The sequence below is a fragment of the Eretmochelys imbricata genome, chromosome 6 (assembly GCF_965152235.1).
Source record: "Eretmochelys imbricata isolate rEreImb1 chromosome 6, rEreImb1.hap1, whole genome shotgun sequence".
Classification (NCBI taxonomy): Eukaryota; Metazoa; Chordata; order Testudines; family Cheloniidae; genus Eretmochelys; species Eretmochelys imbricata.
This window is the reverse complement of record NC_135577.1, coordinates 24,341,705-24,363,490: the sequence shown is the minus strand read 5'-3', so window position 1 is coordinate 24,363,490 and position 21,786 is coordinate 24,341,705. Positions and strand designations below refer to the sequence as shown.

The 21,786-nt window shown below is 39.0% G+C and overlaps 1 protein-coding gene across 1 annotated transcript in view; it reads left to right on the top strand.

The window, feature by feature from the left end:
* The window catches only part of MUC6 (mucin 6, oligomeric mucus/gel-forming), a 66,288-nt gene that overhangs the window by 2,741 nt on the left and 41,761 nt on the right, over window positions 1-21,786 (top strand). The window contains 4 exon segments of the mRNA XM_077819941.1: window positions 12,918-12,971; window positions 15,518-15,752; window positions 17,893-18,019; window positions 20,084-20,171. Of these exon segments, the coding sequence (XP_077676067.1) occupies window positions 12,918-12,971; window positions 15,518-15,752; window positions 17,893-18,019; window positions 20,084-20,171 (504 nt within the window).

Genomic DNA, 21,786 nt, shown 5'->3' with positions numbered 1-21,786 from the left:
CTTGACCCACTTAACATGCCTCGACTCTGGTTGAAGGGCTCTCTTCTAGAGAGCTACTAAACAGTGTTATAATGGGATAGCCTAGTATGGAGACTAACATGTCAGCGCAAATGAAAGTAGGATATCTGGAGCCGAGATGAAATTTCCCCCATCCTTCGACAAGAGGAAACAAATACTATCACTTCTGTGGAAGAAAGGATTCTCGCCACTTTGCTTGAAAAGTCAATCAAGGAAAGGATGAATAAGACAGTTATGAGAGAAAAAGAAGAGTTAATCAAAAGGTCTGAGATCTGTAATGTTCATTCATACTTAAGCATCTCTCTCCCTACACCCCCCTCCCCATTCCAGTTCACCCCACCTCTTCTTATTCCCACTTGGGATATTGGTCCCAAAGTTACTCTTCTCCTTATCAGATCCTATCACAATTTACGCATTACCGATCTGCATTTCTTTTGGACATGGTACCAAATTTGTACAGTCAATAGAGTTAAATGTGTTTGAACTGTTGCAACGCATCCATTAAACTGCCCTTGGAAAAATGATAATGAACTGGAGGAGTTTTGTGTTTTCCTTTTTTTTTTTTTTTCTTCTTTTATGAGTGGCATTTAGGTATGTTGAGCCTGATAAGGTGGAAGATCCTGTTTGGCGGTTACTCCACTTTGCCAGCTGTTGCAATTTCTGAAGTCCAGGGGAATGAGGGAGGGCTTTGCCATTCTATATATAAAGCATCCAAGCTTGAAAAGGCAAGCTTTGAAGGTGGCAGCAGCCGCACTGCCCCTTTTGAGCAGGTAGGGGCGGAGAGCCCTGAAAAAAGAAACTTCGCTCAAGGCTAACACCATGCTTTTGGCACTACTACTACTAATTTCCTGCAGTTTTCTACACTGCACAGGTAAGTCTAAGATCTCTAGCTAGAAATGAGATGTCTTTTGTTGGATGTTTGTGTTATTCAAAGGGAAATAGGTGGATAGTGAAACGAGAAGCGATTGCGGTGTGTGATGTTAGAAGATTCCATTATTATACCAACAGTACATGTGATGCAGACCTTTTCCCCCATCGTCAGTGGAATTACAATAATTTCCATTGATATTTTTTCCCATCAGAAGTTTAAAATATGCAACTGCATATTTCACAAACACATGACTGAAAATACAACCCAGTAGAACAATTTTAAATCCCCCCCCCCTCCTCCTCCACTCTCTCTATTTGGAATTTCTGGTTACTGAAACTCTTGGTGGATCACTGACTGCATGGTACGTAGTAAGTGAATTATGTCACATCCCTCAAAAACATAGAACCTTCATGAGCCAATGGTAAATTGTATATTGTGTTTGCAAACACAAAGGGTCTCCACCCTGCAGTAGCTCCACAGGCAGCGCTCACATTGATGCTAGTGGGAGACCTGCATATGTACCCTCTGCAGAATAGTGCCTGTTAAGATCAGTGCACAAGGTCTTAAATGTGTGTCAGAGAAAGGGCATAATTTTTCTTTATTAAACCCATTCTTTAAAAAAGGACTTCCATGCTTGAAATGTGGGAAATTGTTCAAATCTATAAAATGTTCAGATGAAATCTCTACTGGGTTTTTCTAGCGCTTTATACAAAATTAATCGATTTATGTTTCATTAAGGGATCTGCCCTCCCACCCCTCTCTGGCCCAATGTTTTTGGATGTCATAGATTATTTATTTATTTATTTATAGGCTTGAAAAGCAAACATGTTGAATCTGTAACGTGCCTCTTTTTCCCGCAAGTGCTTGCGCTGGACTATTTGAGGGCCTTCTTTACTTTGAGATTAATCTGTGTGTTGTTTTAGACTGTGGTTTCCTTTTCTTCTATTTGTTCTATGTCTGCTCTGCAATTATCAGCTATTACAATTGCTCTGAAGGCTGCCAAAAATGCTTCAAGCACATAGTCTAAGCTGTTAAAACACATAATTTATTTAGCTTAGTTTGAACAAAGCTAAATTTATTTCTTCTGTATTGTGTTTACCACACTTAATGGCCCATATAATACTAATCCAGTAACAGTACATATTATTCTTGAATCAGAGATTTGTACTGTAACTGGAGAAAGAAAAATATGAACAATTAAAGCTTATGTAAACTCCACAGGCCAATTTTTGATCTCAGTTATATAGGTATAAATCCCACAATAGCTCTACTGACTTCATTAACACCACTGTAACCAAGATCAGAACATGGCCCCTGAATCCTAAATCTAATTCAGGTGCCATATTCCAAGTTACTTATCAATATGGTATCAAGTATCAGATTTGAGTTCTGTAATAAGTCATCATCAAAGATGCTTAAAGTGCAGTTTTAATAAAAGTAAAGGTGTCTATAAAATTACATAGTGGGCTTCCATTTTTGCTCAGTGTCACTGATGTCCAGATCAACTGTATCCAATTTTGAAGTCAAAAGATTATTTATCTAATTGACATCCCTCCATAATCAACCTAGAATGTGAAAAATCAAACTGTGGTGGGTTTTTTTTCCCCTCACCTAACCACCAGTAATAAAGATTCTGTAATCAGAACCTCAGTGATAGCTTAGGGATGGTACAGAGCCCTTATCACTGTCGTTGTTTCAAGACCAGTCCAGATAGATAGTAGCCAAAAGCTACTACCATTGCTATTTGGTTAGCTTAGGTGATAGTTTCAATGTAGTTCCTAGTGGTCAAGTCCTACAGTTGATATCTTTGTTAATAGTCACTGCAGAAGAACCAAGAAATTGATAAATATGGAGGCTGAACTTTCTTACCTCTAAAGACAAACCCTCCTGGTCAAAGTTTGAGGCACACTGATGGGACAGTGCAGTTGTACGTCTAATACAAAAAACTATAGGACTTAAGTCACTTGCTAGGATCATCTGGGTATATCTCATTTAATCAATTCCCTGCCACTGTAGAGGCCTCAGGCTTTCATGCCTCAGTCCCTCCTGTTCTCTGTCCATGGCACACAATTGTTTAGTTTCCTGTGGGTTGTAATACTTTGGTCTAATTCTGGTTGTTGGGGTTGGCGTTGGGGAGGCTGGATGCTGTTTGTTGGTCTGTGATATACAGGAGTTCTGACTAGATAATCTGGTGGCCCGTTCTGGCCTGAAACTCTATGATTCTATGTCTATGGCTCCAGGCCTACCCAATGTAGCACCTTTCATGAATACTAAATGCACATTTTTTAAAAGAGACATTAAGTGGTAAATCCACTAAGGAAGCATGAAGCAAAATAGAGCCCAGGTTTTTCTTCCATAGCTCCAATGGCTCTGCAGTGCTAAGAGGAGTAAAACTTATTTTTGCCTGTGAAGCACACAGCTAGACTCAGACACACAGGGAACAGAAATGTTGAGTGAGATGTTGTGTCATTTTTGCATATTTTGCCTGTAATCACGTTATATTTAAATGTTAACCCAAACATTCACAGTAAATTGAGAATTTACTGTTGAATCCTGCTCCTCCACAGACTTCCTGTGTAACCTTGGGCAAGTCACTTAGCCTCCCTGGGTATGTCTACCCAGCAATTGGGAGGGGTCATTGTAGCATGTATAGGCATACCAGAGCTAGCTCTGATCAAGCTAGCTTGCTAAAAATAGCAGCAATGCCATGGCAGCACAGACAATGGCATGGGCTAGCCACCCAGGTACAAGCCCACCCCAGAGCAAGGGTATGTACTTAGGCAGCTTGCCCATGCCACTGTCCATGCTGCCATGGCTTCACTGCCATTTTGAGTGAGCTAGTTTGGATGCTGCAATCACACACCCCGATTATAGTATAGACATATCTTTGGGCCTCAGGGCTTGTCTACACAAACATTTAATTCGCAGCAAGCTGGGTGTGAGTGAACATACCCCACACTAGCTCGCCACGCCCAGAGACAGTTGGTCTGTGGTAGGCTAGTGTGGGGTAGATTCACACCCCAGCATGCCACAAACTAAATATTTGTGTAGACATATCCTCAGCTCTCCATCTGTAAAATGGGGATAGTAGCACTGTCCTACCTCAGAGGTGTGTAGTGAGGATTAATACATTAAAGTTTGTGAGGCACTCAGCTACTACTGTGATGTGAGCCATAAAAGTACCTGATAAATATAGATAGAATGTGTGCTGCACGACCAAGAGAATGATTAGCTATTCCCAGACTCATTCCCTGACAAGCAGCCATGTTTTGGATGAAGGATTTAACATTACAATTACACATTTTAGACATAATATTCACATTGTTCAGTTGGGATTATAAAAGTAAATGCTGAATTAGTTATTTCAAACAAGTCTTTAAAACATCATAATTTTAAATGGACATGAATCTGCATCTAAACCTGTGATCTGAATGCCCCGATCTTTGGTTTGGGAGTTTTCAGAGTTTTGTAATCTGGATCCAAACTGCATGACTAGCGCTTATCTGTACAACGGAGTAAACCAAACCTCCTAGATCCCATCTCCCTCCCCTGAACTCTGGGAGTTTCAGATCTGTATCCAAATTTTGCAGATTAGGCCCATCTCTAATTTTAAATTTAAATACTCATTGTTGCAGTGTGTATATGGTAAAAAAGCTCTCGGAAATCTTGACACTTGCTTACTTGTTCTGTAGCCAACTCAAATAAGTGTACATTAGCTTAATACAGCAAAAATGACTGATAATGCAAACTGGATTAAGATGCTTAGTTTTAACCATAACCTGATATAAGGGCTCCTACTTTACTGATATTTAATTGTGGCTTACTTAGTTTGACTGTCACAGTAGACTTAGCCAGCCTTGGATCCTAAAGAGATATTGTATACTTATACAGTACTTACTATAACGATGTGCATTGCTAGGTACTCACATAGAGGTAATCATGCTATGCTGGCACCTAGCTGAGAAAGAGATAAAAGTAATTTAATAACTTCAGACTGACTAGAAATAACAGTGAACATATTGTAGTTAGATTAGATTATTACTATTGCAGCTACAAGATAAGTGTTGGCATTATCTTTAATTATCATTCAAATTCATCTTATATATTTTGGTTATTTATTTTAACCCTCTTATCTGCTTCTCCAGAGTTACAAAATATCAGTACAGAGTGTACCCCAACCAACCACACACCTAGCTACAGCATACAAATTCCTGCAATTTCTGCTTGTCTACCTACCCATAAGTAATTTCACAACATACGTACAAACTTGGAGATGTGTATGTTATTTACTATAGACTTCTTCAAAACATGCTTCTTTCAATTTTATCAATGCTGTACCAAAATAAATACTGTATCATTTATAACATCTGTGTGTATATATCTACCATCTTAAAAAAGTGCCAGTAAAAACAAATTAAAAAAATAAGTTCTAAGCTTGATTATAAATTTAGGAGTATTTTTACTCTTAATGTGAGGATAAGCTCCTATTAATGCAAATGTTACAGGAGGTGTGCAGATAATATATTACCTGGTGTATTATCCCCTTCTCTGCTAGGTTTTGCTGAAGTTCCATGCTGCAGTAGAACATGGCAACATTCCTCTGAAGCAATGATATTTTGTAGGAATGTAGGTGGTTTTAAAATGACACAACTAATGCTGAGCAAAAATTGAAATTTCCATTTTATGGGAAATGCCAACATTTCAACATTGGTTTTTCACCCCAAATTGTGACAAAAAGTTGCAATTGCAAAAATTTTTACAGACCAGAAATTCTGAAAAACTTTGATTTGGAAATGTCAAACAATTTCATCTCAACATTTTTATTCAGATGAAACATTCTGACATTCCCAAAATAGAAATGTTGTTTTTCAGTTTATTGAACTGCCCCAAAATGTTTTGTTTCAAGTTAGTTCAATATTAAGCTGCATTTTCACATAGTGGTGCATTGCCTCATGGGAACCGTAGTTTGGGAATCCAAACTCCCACGATCCCCAATGAGCCAGGCTCCCTGGCTGGACTACATTTCCCACAGTACACCCAGAGTAATGTGACTCCCATGGTGCACCAAGCAGCTTAGTCAGAGGAAAATTCACATTGCATTATGGGAAGCTTTAGTCCTCCAGGAAGCCCAGCCCACAGAAGAAAACAAGGGCCCAAAGTACAACTCCCATAAAACAATGCATTGATAGGGAAATGCAATTTAATATAATTTTGAATAAGTTAAACACAGAAAGTTCTGAGTCAGTTCAAAACCCCAAATTTTTCATTTCAGTTTTGCCAACAGAAAATAGCAAATTTCTGGCAACATCAAATTTTTCCCATGGAAAATTTCCATTTTTCAGAAAGTGCATTTTCTGTCAGAAAACCATTTTGATGGAAAATTCCCACCCAGCTCTTACATAGGACTGCACACGATGTGCAGTTTGATTAATAAAATTACCAGGATGCTCTCACTAAATATTTTTAGAGCTAGACAAAGAAGGGTGAATATGCCTGGTGAGCAAAATTACTGTATTATAATCATTTGCATAGTTCAAGTCTGACAGGATCAAGGCTGGGCTACAGGCTGTCAATATATGAATCCATATTTTGTAGAGCAGAAATTTTTGGAGCAAAAAAGCTAGTGCAAATTTAATGTACTTAATTATCTCTGTTACATTTGCATGTCCCTTTACTCAATACTATTTATCCCATTTAGTTATTCCGCTCCCTGAAACAAAGTAAGAGTAGCATAGACTTAGCATTTTGAAGCTGTTTGGCATGCATGAACTGTGACAGGCATTAGAAATCAGGCATTAGAAATCACACTATCTATTCTGAGCTAAAAGATTAGCATTTTTGGGGACCAGAAGCATAGACCTCATGTTTTGCATCAGGCTCACTAAATGAGTCTGCCTTTCAAGTGATGCTTTAAGGCTCTCTCTCAAATCCTGCTTAGCAAGTATCTACAAAAGGCATCAACTTCTGTGAATAGGGGTAGGAGTGACTCAGGTTTCACAGCCTGGGATTTAGGTGTAGCAACTGAGGAATTTTTCACCCACCTTCAGTGGATTCATGAACAAACTGATGACTCCATACAAAAGGCTTGGAATATTCAGCCACCTGAGCAATGAAACCTCACTTGCCATACAGCCATCTTACCTAATTATGTGCGCCTCTCTTTTTGCTCCTCATTGTAACGGACGCCCTGGGAACATATCAGGGGCAGAAGAGGGCATAACCAGAGCACATTGTCCTCTGTAAATGCTTGACATGCATTACAACTCATAGGGATTATTTAAAACTGGCAAAATTAAGAGCAACCAGTGGCCTCCTCTGTTCTAAATTATGCCAGAAGCTGAGAGCAGCCTTGGCCAAGCCCAGGATCTGAGGCTATACAGGTATAGTCTCTCATGTTCTGATATTAGCTATCTCAGACTATCGTGGAACTAAAAGTGCTGATTGCCTGGTGAGGTGACTGGCAGCTGGTGGTCGAGTGACTAATGAAGTAGTTCCATGAACTTTTTCTCTCTTTTGAAGACAACAAAAAATGGTTACATTATTACCATTACTGGCTCTAAGGGTTTGGCTATATGAATACTTAGTTAGCAGCAAGCTAGTGTAAATCTACTCCACACTAACCTGTCACACACTAAGCATCCATGTGAATCTTGCTGCCATGTACTAAAAGTTCCCCACTTTGAACAATGAATAGATTAAAGTGCACTAAGGAACTTTTAGTGTATGGCAGCAAGGGTCTCACAGACACTTAGTGCACAGCAAGCTACAGTAGGGTAGATTTACACTGCAGGTTGCTGCAAACTATGTGTTCATACACACAAGCCCTAAGGTTATGAAATTTCATTTACTTTGAACTCTGTAGTTACTTGTTTCCTTTGTGAGACAGCACACCTCTGATGTTGTCACAGGTTGTGAAGAAAGCATTTTTGGTACATGGATTTCAACAACTTCAGTAATTTCCCATCTATTTAGGGCACTTCCCATAGATAGCTCTCATCACTGCAGTATCTTAGCTCTCACAGACATAACTGAATTTATCCTCACAACAGCATGTCTGATAAGTACTATCCCAGTGGGAAACTGAGACAGGGTGATTAGGTAATTTGCCACAACCACAGGAATTGAACTATCATCTCCTTAGTTGCAGCTCATTGCCTTAACCAGAAGATTATCTTGCCTCAAATCTCTCCAAATGAGGAGTTTGTGTATTTAAAATACCTTTACTTGTAATCCAGTTTGGCTGCCATGATTCTTTCCAGATTTTCTATGGCTTTACAAAATGTAAGAAGAGAATCATCTTGTTAGCTCTCTTTCTTTCCTCTGCTGTCTCAACATCACACACCAACACCTGGGGAACTACCAAACATGGCTGCTGCAGACGCCACAGTAACTCCTCTATGTGCAACAAGGCTCTTCAAAAATAAGATTCAACTGGACTTAATTTGACTGAAGTATTGGGATCTCATCCACACATCTAGCTTCTGTAAAAATGCCAGAAAACACTATATCATATGTGGCCGTGAGACCTTGCAGAAAGTTGAGTCATTCAATATTTAACTTGTTCCTGCTCATAAAAGGTGCCATAGCAGAGAATTTTTCACAGTCATCTGTCCCTACTATCATCTTGCTCTACCAAGAAACACTTGAGTATTGAAGACCTTCTCTCCAATAAGCACTAGTGGGAATACCTCTTTTCATTAGCTGGCTATCTATTTAAATCAAATTCTGCTTAAGGGAGACAAAGGCTGAAGCCTGAGAGTCAAAGCTATTTTAAATACATATAGGTCTCAACATCAGCCCACATACAAACAGGAGAGAGCACCTCAGCCATCCTCTCTGCTCACTACTCACAGTGCCAATTGTTTCATCCCACTCAGTCAACCACTGAGTGTATAGGAATTGGGTAATATCTGTTTAAACAGTTAATGAGCCCTCTAGTGGCCATCAGTGTCTTTTGTGTTTCAGAAGCCACCAGAACTCTGCAGAACAGCAATGTATACATATAGCTAGGCCTTGTATGTTATATATGATTAGCAAACTTTTGGGTTGTTTCTTCGTATTATGTATGTTGTGTAACATGCAAAAGACACAACAGAGTGATATATGGCTTCTGCAGGATGCGCTTTGCTCTTGCCTCTTAAAGTACCTTCCTACCAGTTGAAGAGAAGCAGTTCATTACAAGCTCTGCATGCATTGACACAAGCACAGTAACTGTTATCTGTACAACAGTGATGTCCACAATAAATCAAGGGAAAGGAAGGAGCTTTTAAAAACTGATGCTACATTTCTGTTTTGTCTTGTAATGTCGACTTATCTATACCTTTTGCTTTCACAGGGCTTGAAGGGAGTTATATATCCCATCAATTTCTCTACAGGCAGAAGGAGCTTCTGAAAAGAGGTAAATACTTTGCCTGTTATTACACATTTAAGATGAGGTTGTGCCCAATTAGCTCCAATCAGGATCAGGGCCCTATTGTACAAGGCACTGAACAAAACACATAGTAAGAAAGTCCCTGCATTAAGGGGCTCATGTAAAACACTACCTTTATGAATTCTTACTGAAGGGTTTGCCTACAAAGAAATAGTAACTCGCAGGGTCCCAGACCTCGGCTTCCTACCCGAGCCTAAATGTCTACAGAGCAATTTTTCGGCCCCAGAGCCTGGACCCCATGAGCCCAAGTCAAATGACTCGGGCCAGCCATGGGTTTTTTGTTCTTATGTATACATACCCATAGAGTGAGGCAGCAGTGCACATGCTAAGTGCTTAGGGAGCTTTTACAGTAAAAATGTAGGAACAGAGTGAGTTTAGGTTCCTGCAGTATTAGGTGGCAGCTGAATGGGGTTCTTGTGGTTAGCAGGGATACCTCAAACTGGGCTTGGCTGCAGTGGCAGCCAGTGACTTTTGTGGCAGGTGAAGCACATACCACAAAGTCTCACAAATACCAATATTTGTCCTCCTCCTTGCAGTTCTGGCCAGAGGTCTCAGGTCTGCCCCACCAGGACCAACCTGTGCCTGGAGGGATCCAGTGTCATGGCCCCACTCCCTCACTCACCAGACAGTATGGTTGCCAATTTTGGTTGGAGTATTCCTGGAAGTTTCATCATGACAATCTTTAATTAAAGACGAATCTTTAATTCCTGGAGACTCCAGGACAATCCTGGAGAAGTGTGGGAACCATCCCCAGAAAGGAACCGCTCAGTAGCATGGTGGCCTTCCCCACAGCCAGGTGCTCATTCTCCTCTTTACAGTCCAGGATGGGGTCTCCGCTTTGTCATGCCAGGACAACTCCAGCCTCCCCCACATCTTCCGCCATGGCGTCTTGGGCCCTTCGGCCATGCAGGGAGCTCCCTCCTGACGTGCTGTGTCAATATGGGGAGGGAGATCCCTGCAGCCCTGCTGTCAGAACCAGCCTTAACTGCTGCAGTCCTGCTGCCACTTCGCTAAGTCATGGTTACCACAGCAACGCACTCATAAAGTGACTGCTGGGCTTGGTAAATTGCCGTGGCAATAAGGCAGCTGCCTGAGGCATTATTAGGGATACCACAATTTGGGTCTCACCCATAACGCTATGTTTTCTGGCATTGTGTTTTACTAGAGAGTCGGAAAGAGTGAATAATGTGATGGCTTTTAATCAAATCACAAGCACTTCTTGTGGACATATGGTTCTTATTTAATATGTAAATGTTTAACTCGCATTAAAACTCTGTATATATACAAAAAGTGTAGATTTTCTGAATTCTTTGGCTTGGCTGTTCGTCTCTTGATTAGGCTGTTGAGTTGCCTAAACCCCTTTGGGATCTAGGCCTTAGCTCTTTATATGTTCTAAGTGCTTTACTAATATTAGCTAATTGATACATTTGTAGTAATATTAATACAGCGGATATCATTACAAATTCAGCATTTGCTCCCTGGCAGTGATTGTGTTCCCTTCTATTCCAAGTGAAGAAACCACATTTCTGAAGGTATCCAGGACAGTGAATATTTAGTTTTTAACAGCCTTCCCTCGTCACTTCGATTTTGTACATCAAAGTCACACTGTACATTGAAACAATGACAACAGAGCACTAGGAGGCACTATACTGCTGGAAGTGCTGTCAGCTTCCGGAGACAGAATATAGAAGGGTCTGGACTCCGGAGCAGAGCTGCACAAATAATGGATTTTTCAGTTTGCGGACGATTAAAAAAAATTGTTTCAGGTCCAATTAAACATGAAATTCTAAAAAATATTTGGTGAATCAAAAAGTTTTAAAAACTAATTTGGGGTTGAAACGTTTTGTTTTGATTTTTAAATGTTTTGATTGGGTTTTTTTAAATAAAATTATAGGAAATTTTGTACCAAGTCATTTTGAACTGAAAAATCAAAAAGGTTTTTTTCAAAAATGTCAAAACGTTTAGACTTTTTTGAAATTTTTTTAGATTTTTTTTGACTCAAATAGTTAACTAAAACTGACATGAATTCACAAAACATTTTGATGTTGCTGGCTGCATTTTTCTGAAAAAAAAGTTGTGTGTAAAAATTTCATCCATTTGTACTCCTAAGCACTTATAGCTAAAAAAAGAGCCTTTGATACCTTTACAAAAATTAAATGAATATGGCTTAGCATTTCAGTTCTAGTATTCTGAATAAATTATCTCACATATTCTGTCTATTTAAAATTCTTCCTGGAAAAAATGCACTATTTTATTTTCTTCGCTTTCCATCTTAAATTAAGTGCAGCTAACAAGCTGCTGCATTCACCCCATAATTGCCTGCATTTCACTGATGGATGATGAGATTCCTGAATCTAGTTTGTAAAGAGTTTTAGGGTGAGAGGCACTATATAAATGTTAGCTTTGTTATACTAAAATGATTCTTAACTGTAACTATTTATTTCCCTTCAGGCAGCAGGGGCAACAACTGGCTCGAGTTAAGTAAGTATTTCATCAGTCATAAGTGGGTAAAAGCTATAGGAAGAGAACCCTGAAGGGAGCAAAATTCCCTGTGAAGCAGAGTTCAAGGAGAAAAATTCTCCTCTGCATCCCCATCTCTGCTCATGATTTGCTTACAATAATTATCAAAGCCTTGCTCTTCCCTATACACAAAATGAAACAAAGTCAGCTAAAGTCATTCAGCGAAAATTGCTCTTAGTACACTGATGATATGCTTTGGCATTCCTGTTTATTATTTATCTACATTGCAATTTCAACTGATATATGCCATCATCTGCCAACAATGCCCCTCTGCCATGTACATTGGCTAAACCGGACAATCTCTATGCAAAAGAATAAATGGACACAAATCAGACATCAAGAATTATAACATTCAAAAACCAGTCAGAGAACACTTCAACCTCCCTGGTTACTCAATTACAGACCTAAAAGTCACAATTCTCCAACAAAAAAACTTCAAAAATAGACTCCAATGAGAAACTGCAGAATTGGAATTAGTTTGCAAACTGGACACCATTAAATTAGGCTTGAATAAAGACTGTGAGTGGATGGGTCATTATACACAAAGTAAAAACTATTTCCTCATGCTAATTTTTTCCCGTACTGTTACTCACACCTTCTTGTCAACTGTTCGAAATGGGCCATCCTGATTATCACTACAAAAGGTTTTTTTTTTCTCCTGCTGATAATAGCCCACCTTAATTGATTGGTCTCATTACAGTTGGTATGGCAACACCCATTTTTTCGTGTTCTCTGTGTATATTCTTCCTACTGTATTTTCCACTGCATGCATCCGATGAAGTGGGTTTCAGCCCACGAAAGCTTATGCTCAAATAAATTTGTTAGTCTCTAAGGTGCCACAAGTACGCCTTACTTTACTCCTAGTTATCACAGCATTCCTGTGTTTGTAGAAAATACCATTTATGGCACTGTCTCCATATGTCCCACGAATACCTATTTGGTGAATGGAAAATAGGCAAGATCCAAACAAGCTAGCTTCGCTAGCAAGTGCAAAAAGGAGTATCTTATTAAAATTAAAATATGCACGGTTTGGCTGGAAGGATCAGTGGTAATATTTAACCAACTGCTGTTTTCCAGATGATGACAGTGAAGAGTCCAGAAGTGCAGAAGATAATGCTATGCTACGTTCAGGTAACAGTTTCTTTTATACTTGCTGGATAAATGTGGTGAAGTATTTTGTAAGGACCTTCCTTGAGAAGGGTGACCATTGTATTCCTTAGAGCAGATTGAAAAATCAAGTGAAAAATGTCATGGAAAATGCCAATGTTTTGAAGTTGTTTCCATTTTGCAAGTTTGAAATAGGGTGGGGTGATTCAAGCCAAGGTGATTAAAATAATAATATTTTCAAAAATAATCAATTTTAAATGAGATTTAGGCTTTGTAAAACTAATTTTAAAATTTGTGTTATTGCAACTTTAGATTAAAATGTATAATAAATGCTTTACTGCTACTGGTAAGGTCTCTTACTTGAATTTTACAAAACAGCTATAAGCAAAAAAACACAAACTATTGAAAATTAAAGTCCTGATCCTGTTAACACTTTATCAAGTTAACTCACATGAATCATTGACTTCAGTGGGACTACTCATGTGCTTAAGTATGTACCCCTAAATGTTTTCAGCATCAGGAGCTAAAAGTATATTTTTTATTTAAAAATTCTCTTAGTGGCATTAAATCTTTGGCACTTCAAAATGAAATTTTATCACAGTAACCATGAAAAATTATTTAGACTTTGAATACTTTGATAAAGTTATTGTAAACTTTTTTGTTCAGACAAGCCAACATTTTCAAAAATAGAGAACTCAAGTTGGGCTCATAAACCTGTATTTAGGCAACTAAGAGTGGGATTTAGGAAGGCATCTAAGTGATTTAGGAGCACAAGTCCTATTTACTTCAAACCACACACCCTGATAGCCTGCTCTCAGTCAGGATATTTATGAGGCCCTGATATAGTTCTTACAGCATAAAAGAAGATTTAAAATGTGAACTTTCTTGGTAAAATATGAAAGTTTAACAATTAGGAAACAAAAGAACCAAGTACTAAACATCCTCTTTAACAATTTAAAACACTAAAATGGGACAAAAGTAAAACACTAGCAACATGTAAATCCTTTAAAAACCCATTTAAAAAAAACTTTTGTGTATATTTTTTTAAATCATAATTTTTATACACCCTGTCTCAAAATGGACCCATTACTCTGTGCAATTTTACTCCATTTTTTTTAACTGAAATGGTTACTCAAAAGTTTATCAAGACCATTATCAAAATGGTTATTGGAATATTGTATGTAATGAATCAATAACTATTTTGATTAAAACGTAGGGGTTTCAGGAAAACCACAGCACAGTTCAGTTCACTATATTATTTACCCTCCCCACCCCCACCCCCCCCCGCCCCAACTCGGCATGTCTGGCTGAAGCCTAATGGCATCTCTGCCAGCTCATTATTCTGTGATATACCAATTGCATCTACACCTCCAATATTTACCAAAAAATATCTCATGCCTTTAAGATTTGGGCTGGTTCCATCAAGGACAAGTGATTACATTACATATAACTAAAGCTGTGCAAACAACAGATTTTTCAGTTCACTGGCAATTCCAAAAATATCAAAAAAAAGTTTTGGTTTTTTTTAAAATTAAAATTAAAAATTTTCAGCAAATCAAAAAGTTGAGAAAAAAGTCATTTGACACCAAACAAGATCTTAATGTTTCATTTAACATGTTTCATGAAACATTTCGGTTTTGACCATTTTTCAATGTTCAGTTTTTAAAATAAAATTAAAGGAACTTTTGAAACAAAAATCAATTTAAAAGACTGAAATGTTTTGTTTTGAAAATGTAATGAAATGGTTTGATGTTTTTCCAGCCAAAATAATTTTTCCAAAACAACATGAATTTGTGAAACGGTCCTGTGTTGCCAAATCTGCACTTTTCACCAAAAAAAAGTTTTGTACAAAAAAAATATCACCTAGCTCTACCCCTCGCTGTCACTAATCGGGTCTCCTGATAGCCATCTCAGCAAATTCCGGAGACCGAATGGGCATGTGGACGTGAATCCTGAGCTACCCTCTCCAGTTCTTCGATATAGTCCCTCAAAATTAGAGTTGAGCGGTAATTAAAGTAGCGGATGCCAGCCAAGGAGGAGAGGGGATTGTGGGGAAGCAATGCTTTCCCAAGCTATGGAAAGATGGAAAGCTCCCTTCTACTTATATCAAAGGAAAGAGAGAGAGAACTGCATTCCCTCCCAACCTTCCTTCCTTTAACCCCCGGGATTAGGGCACATTTTCTGGGCAGTGAGAAGGAAGATTGCAGTGGTGTTGTCCGCGCTGTATTTGCCCTGTGTATAAACAGACAGCCCAAATGTGTTTCAGAGCATCTTTCACCTGCACTGTATTGACTTAAAATTTGAGGAGAGAAAAAAAAATCAGATAATCTGATGCAAATGTCATTCATGGACAGAAAATAAAGGAGAAGAATTAAAGGCATATAGATACTCTGGAAAAAGAATAGATCCTAAACTGAATATAAATTCAGTTTCTCTGAGAGTTTATTTAAATTCCAAGCTCATCAGCTTTTACTGCTATTGGAACATGACTGGTAGTGTTTAGAATGACTGCCAATCTCATCAAACATGGCACAAGATAACCTAAATACATTTTCTCTTTCATTTCTTAGACAAGGGTTCATGTTCTACCTGGGGTGCAGGGCATTTCTCCACCTTTGATAATTATTTGTATGACTTCTCTGGGACTTGCAACTACATCTTCACCACCGTATGCGATGATGTTAGCCCAGACTTCAACATCCAGTTCCGCCGTGGAGTGAACAAGAAAATTACAAGAATCATCATTGAGTTGGGAGCTGTGGTCATCATGGTTAAAAAGAACGTCATTGTGCTCAAGGATGTTGGGTAAGCTTCAGGGATATATCGAATAGCAGTGGATAAAGAAAGGCAAGGAGCTATGTGAGATACACTAGACAGGTCTGTGATCGTACTGCAGGGAAAGCTCAGTCTGTCCATTTCACTTATCCATTTTGTGCCCAAAATGGATTAATAAATTATAGAAATTAGACACAAATGACCTACTTAGAGACTGACTTTATCCCCTTCTACCAAAGCAGATTATAACTGCCAAATAAATGTAAATCAAGCATAGACTACACCTGTACAAAATACTCAGTGTGAAGCCAAAAAGCAGGTGAAACTTCTCATCTCACAATAATTCCCAAATTAAAACTACATTGACCTAAAGCTTAGCAATCCTCTTAAGTGAGCCTAGTTCTAGTTTCAAATTCACCTGGGCCAGCTGATGAAACTAGGTGAAATTTAGAGGTTCAGGTATGTTTTGTTTTGAGCTCATTTGAACTTGAATTTCAATGACTGTGAACCCAAACTTTTGAGTGTTGCACTTCTGTAGGGGAACAGAAAATAAGGGAACATCTGGAGACTTTCTGGGAACTCCCTACTTGCCATGGCTGCTTTCTGTTCTCATTATTCCTAGAACTACCCTCTCTAGAAGGCAGCAAATTCAGGGAAACCGTTTGCTGGGGAGATTGAGAAATGTGCTGATTGCCTTCAGAAGCTGAAATTCCCAAAATGAAATTTCAGCAATGTTCATGAGTTGGGCAACTTTAAGTTTTTGCCTATAGATAAATGCAGAGAAAGGATATGGATGGCTATAGAAAGTTTGTATGTTATTATATTCACCCATATTTTTACAACTATCATCAGCAGAAAAATAAGACTTGTACCTACAGCTGTACACATTTTTTTAAACAAACAGTAAATTCACTTTGTATAAATCAATAGCCATTGGTTCAGGGACTTGAGTCTCCCACCTCTCAAGCAGGCATCCTAACCACCTCGCTATCAAGTCTCTCTGGCCCAATGACAAATTATTTATCCACATTGAATCAGCTTCAACCAGGGAGACCCATATGAGAATATCCCATAGCCCAATGGCTAGAGCACTCTCATGCAACAGGGGAGACCAAAGTTCAGATCCCTTCTCACCATCAGGTAAAGGGGAGAACTGAACGTTTATCTCCCACATGAGTGCCTCTAACCACTGGGCTAAAGCTTATAAGAGAAGTGGTACCAGGACCTTCAGATGTTATATGAATCTAGCCCCTTTAAAAACACCCAGGAACAGGTTTCAGGTCAGACAAAATGTTGCATGAGACCTGAAATGGACTTCTTTGCTTTGCCAAATTCTTTTTGAAATTTTCAAATTCACTTAAACTCAAACCATTTTCCCCCCAATTCTTTGGAACTGCCAGAGAACCCAGCTGCTCTTGTAATTGTACCTCAATTTGGCAAACTGCACTGAAAAACACTTGGCTTATGGATTGATTTGCAAGGACAACTGTGTAAATGAATGGAACTAGCTGCAGGGCCTGCATTTTAAACTTGGTGTCCCTAGACTAGCAATGATGAAATATATTCAATACATATTTATATTGGTTCTTTATTTTCACTGGTCTCTAGCTTTAGAATTCAGCCACTAGTCCCAAGTCCTGTTCCTGCTACACAGCTCCCATTATGCGATTCCTCCTCACAGTGCCAAGCCTCAGCACTGGTAGAATTCGTATATTAACATAGACTGTGACTCTCATGACCTCTTCAGGGTAACGACTGACAGCTACTAGTACTCAGACAATAGGTGTGTGGAGGTACCTAAGAAGAGATTAGCAATTGCCTTATAAACACCAAACCTAGCTGAGCTCTACTGTTAAAATATAGCATTATTCCCCCCCATCCCAATGTTCATATCCCATACTGATTTTTAATATTATAATCAGGCTTTAGCTGTATATCGTTGATCCTTTTTTTAAACAGCAGATTGTCTTGCATATATTCAAATATCCTGAAAAGTCCCAGCTAGGAGGGAACACACAAATTCTTTCTTAATTTGCCACCAAATACCACGTGGTTCACAGATAGCTATGCAGTATCATCATTACACACGATGACTGCCCAGTTGTACCTGATACCAGCGCACACACTTTTACATAGTAGGATCAATTTTTTTTTCTCTTCCTCATAACAGTATCATCAAGTTGCCATATACCAGCAATGGAATCCAAATTGCACCTTTTGGACGCACCGTCCGCCTGGTGACCAAACTGATGGAGATGGAGCTGGAAGTTGTCTGGAACAATGTTGACTATCTCATGGTGAGTAAAATCTTGTCACAAAGCAAAAGGAGAAACTTTTGCTGGAATACTGAAAATTCGCTATCCCTAAGTGGGTGTTTTTACATGCATTCATTGTTTTTATTTGTACTGAGGTTGTGAATGTGCCCTTTAAAGTCCTTAAATGTATGGCATAATGGCTCATTGGCCTCCCAGGTGAGGGCAGTATAAGCATTTACTCACCTTATTAATGGATGTATAAAATAGGGGGACAGTTAGTGCACATAAAAATACATGAAACCCAGTTTTCTTCTCAATGGCTACAATGCAGGTTAGTAACAGATGTTGTCATTACTTTTATGTATTTCACTGATATTCCAGAGAGGTAGATGGAGTCATGTTGCGTACCTAGATATAGAAATAAATTACTTGGGACTATGTTGAAGACCACATTACTTCTGAGAATATGATCCAGATACTTGTCTTTAAAGAAATGTAGTACAGTATATGGTGAGCATGGGTCTAGCCTAGAGCACCATCTCATACACTTCTTTGCAGGAAATTCAAGCCCAAGTCTCTTCTCATGTACACTGTTGTAAATCGGCAGCAACTTCACTGAAGTCAGGAGAGTAAACAGAGTGACACAGGAGTAAAACTGAAACAAATAAAAGAAGAATTAAATGCTCCATTTTTAAGAACAACTCCTGTTTCTCCAGTGTCCAGGGCTGTGAATATCATGGAGGTGGAGCTTAGAGAAAGCAGGAAAAAGTGTATAACAAATGTAATGGACAAGCACAAAAACTTACAAAGTCTTCAGAGCCCTGTATGAGCAGATCTGTTGAGCTGATGCCCATTTCCTCTTACTGTCTCTCCACTGGCTATGGAAGAAAGAAGAGCAACTGATGCTCTGAAGCCCTAAGCCATTGTTGCAGCAGAAATATTATCCACCTAGCCCATGTCCACCTCCACACAGTTTGCAATGCTTGTTCAGGAGAAACTCAACAGTGAAACGGCAATAAGTGCTTGCAGGTCAGGATTAAGATGCATTGGTAGTGCTGTATAGTGGAAACTAGCACATGGCCTTCATACATCTTGCCTTCTTACAGCTACCGTAATAGGCCCTCACTTGAAATAGTACCAAATCTACCACCTCATTAAAAGATACAAAACAGATATATAAAATGTATTGATAAACCCAAGAAATCTGGTCAACATGTTCTTTAAAAAATATATTCAATACCTGTGTTTGCTCTGGCATAGATGAGAATTCCAGATCCACATTTCTTATCTCCACTTACTGAGAAGAGGAAAAGAATACCTGACTGGGAAAAGGAGCATATCACTTTCAGTTCTCTTCCCTCAAGTCACATCTACCAATGTGATATATGCCATCATGTGCCAGCAATGCCCCTCTGCCATGTACATTGGCCAAACTGGACAGACTCTACGTAAAAGAATAAATGGACACAAATCAGATGTCAAGAATAATAACATTTAAAAACCAGTTGGAGAACACTTCAGTCTCCCTGGTCACTCAATTACAGACCTAAAAGTCGCAATATTACAACAAAAAAACCTTCAAAAATGGACTCCGAGAGACTGCTGAGTTGGAATTAATTTGCAAACTGGACACCATTAAATTAGGCTTGAATAAAGACTGGGAGTGGATGGGTCATTACACAAAGTAAAACTATTTCCCCATGCTTATTTCCCCTCCCCTACTGTTACTCACACCTTCTTGTCAACTGTTTAAAATGGGCCATCCTGATTATCACTACAAAAGGTTTTTTTCTCCTGCTGATAATAGCTCACCTTAATTGATCACTCTCGTTATAGTATATATGGCAACACCCATTTTTTCATGTTCTCTGTGTATATATATCTTCCTACTGTATTTTCCACATCTGATGAAGTGGGTTTTAGCCCACAAAAGCTTATGATCCAATAAATTTCGTAGTCTCTAAGATGCCACAAGTACTCCTTGTTCTTTTAACTGAAAGGGGTGACTTTACTTGGGAATCCCAACTAAGGTTAGTTGAGAAGATATCTTGGCCCACAGACATGTCTTAATTATGATATTTCCTTTGTTGTTGTTTTTTATTTTAGGTTACGGTTGAGAGAAAATATATGAGAAAAACTTGTGGAATGTGTGGGAATTTTGATGGACAGGAATTAAATGAGTTTCTGAGTGAAGGTAAGAGCAAAGTCCAGACCAAACACAAGGGGCTAACCACACCAAATCAATGAGCATATTTAACTGCTAGATTCCTGTGCTCAGATTATCCATACTGTTTCTGAAGTAAATAAGACCCCCATATAATTCATCCACAGGCCTATCAACCATTACACTCTGGTTCTCCAGAATGGGGCCAATTTCTATTTGTATTACAGTAACATCTAAGGGACCCTCAAATCAGTTATCAAACCACATTGTGCTAGGCACTGTACAAACGTGGTAAAGAGCGATCACCCTGCCTCAGGGAATTTACACAATCTAGGTTTATGATAAGACATGACAAGTGGATGAAACAGCCAAAGTGGGGAGAATGAGATAACAGTAAAGCAAACATGTTTTTTGCACAACATTCTGTAGTCTTAGCTTAATACTTGGCTAGCCTTTGTCAGATGCAGTTTACTGTACACATCGCAGAGGTGAGTTTTAAGGAGGGAACTGAAGGGCAATACAATAGCTTTAAAGCGTTTGATTAATGTTACCCCACCTGTAGAGGACAGCATAGGAGAAAGTTTACTTTTCCCACAAACACCTTCACCCTAACAGGCAGTAAAAAGAGGCATTGTTGGCAGAGCAAAGGCAGCAGTCGACATTAAGTAAGCTAATAGATCTGATAGGTAAGATCATAGAATCATAGATAAGGCTAACATGGGAAGGGCCTTGAAAGGTTTTTAAAAAATTTGTGTTTAACATGGTGGAAAAATTGGAGCCTGTGGAGGGAGTCAAAGAGAGAGGGATGACATTCTCAGAGCAATGAGCCACATAGAGGATTCTAGCAGCGGCATTTTGAATGGACTTCCAGGGGGGAAGAGAGGCATAGTTGTAGTCAGCAATGCCAGGGGAGAAGTAGGTTGCAAGTAGTCCAGATGAGAGTCTTGGTGATGTGGAGAAAGAGGAAAGGCCAGATCTTAGATATATAAGATAGGAAGAATCTTCAAGATTTAGGCACATCTTGGATCTAGAGAGTGGACTTAGTCAAAGATGATACCCAGATTTCAGGCAGGAGTGATGGGAGAATGGTATTACTGTCGACATTGACAGAGAAAGGGAGGACAGAGGAGCAGTTAGAGGGACATTGAGTGTTCAGTTTTGGCCCAGTTAAATTTAAACTTGATAGCTGGACATCCATAAGGAGTCATCCAAAAGATGCACTGAGATTTGGATTTGAACAGAGGAAGACAGGTAGAGAAGTAGATTTGTGAGTCATATAGCTACTTATTATCAGGTAGGATAGGAACTTGACAAAAGCCATTTGATAAGTGACAGTTTATATCATCCAGTGCCTTTCAGGCAGCATCAGTGTAGGAGCTGACACATACATTGCTATTCTCATCTGGATGCTCCAGGCTGATGTCTGCTTTTAGGGAGCGCAGGCAGCAGCCTCCCACACAACAAATCATGGAAACCAATTTTTTTCCCAAAGCCAGTACATACCAGCAATCATGTCTTCCATGAAGTGTCCACACATTTCCTTTCAATAGGCTGGTATGGTCTTATTATAAATTATGTTCCATTATTTTTAGCAACACGTTTAACTATGCAGTTACTCACTAGCACATTGTAGGGTGAGAGAATA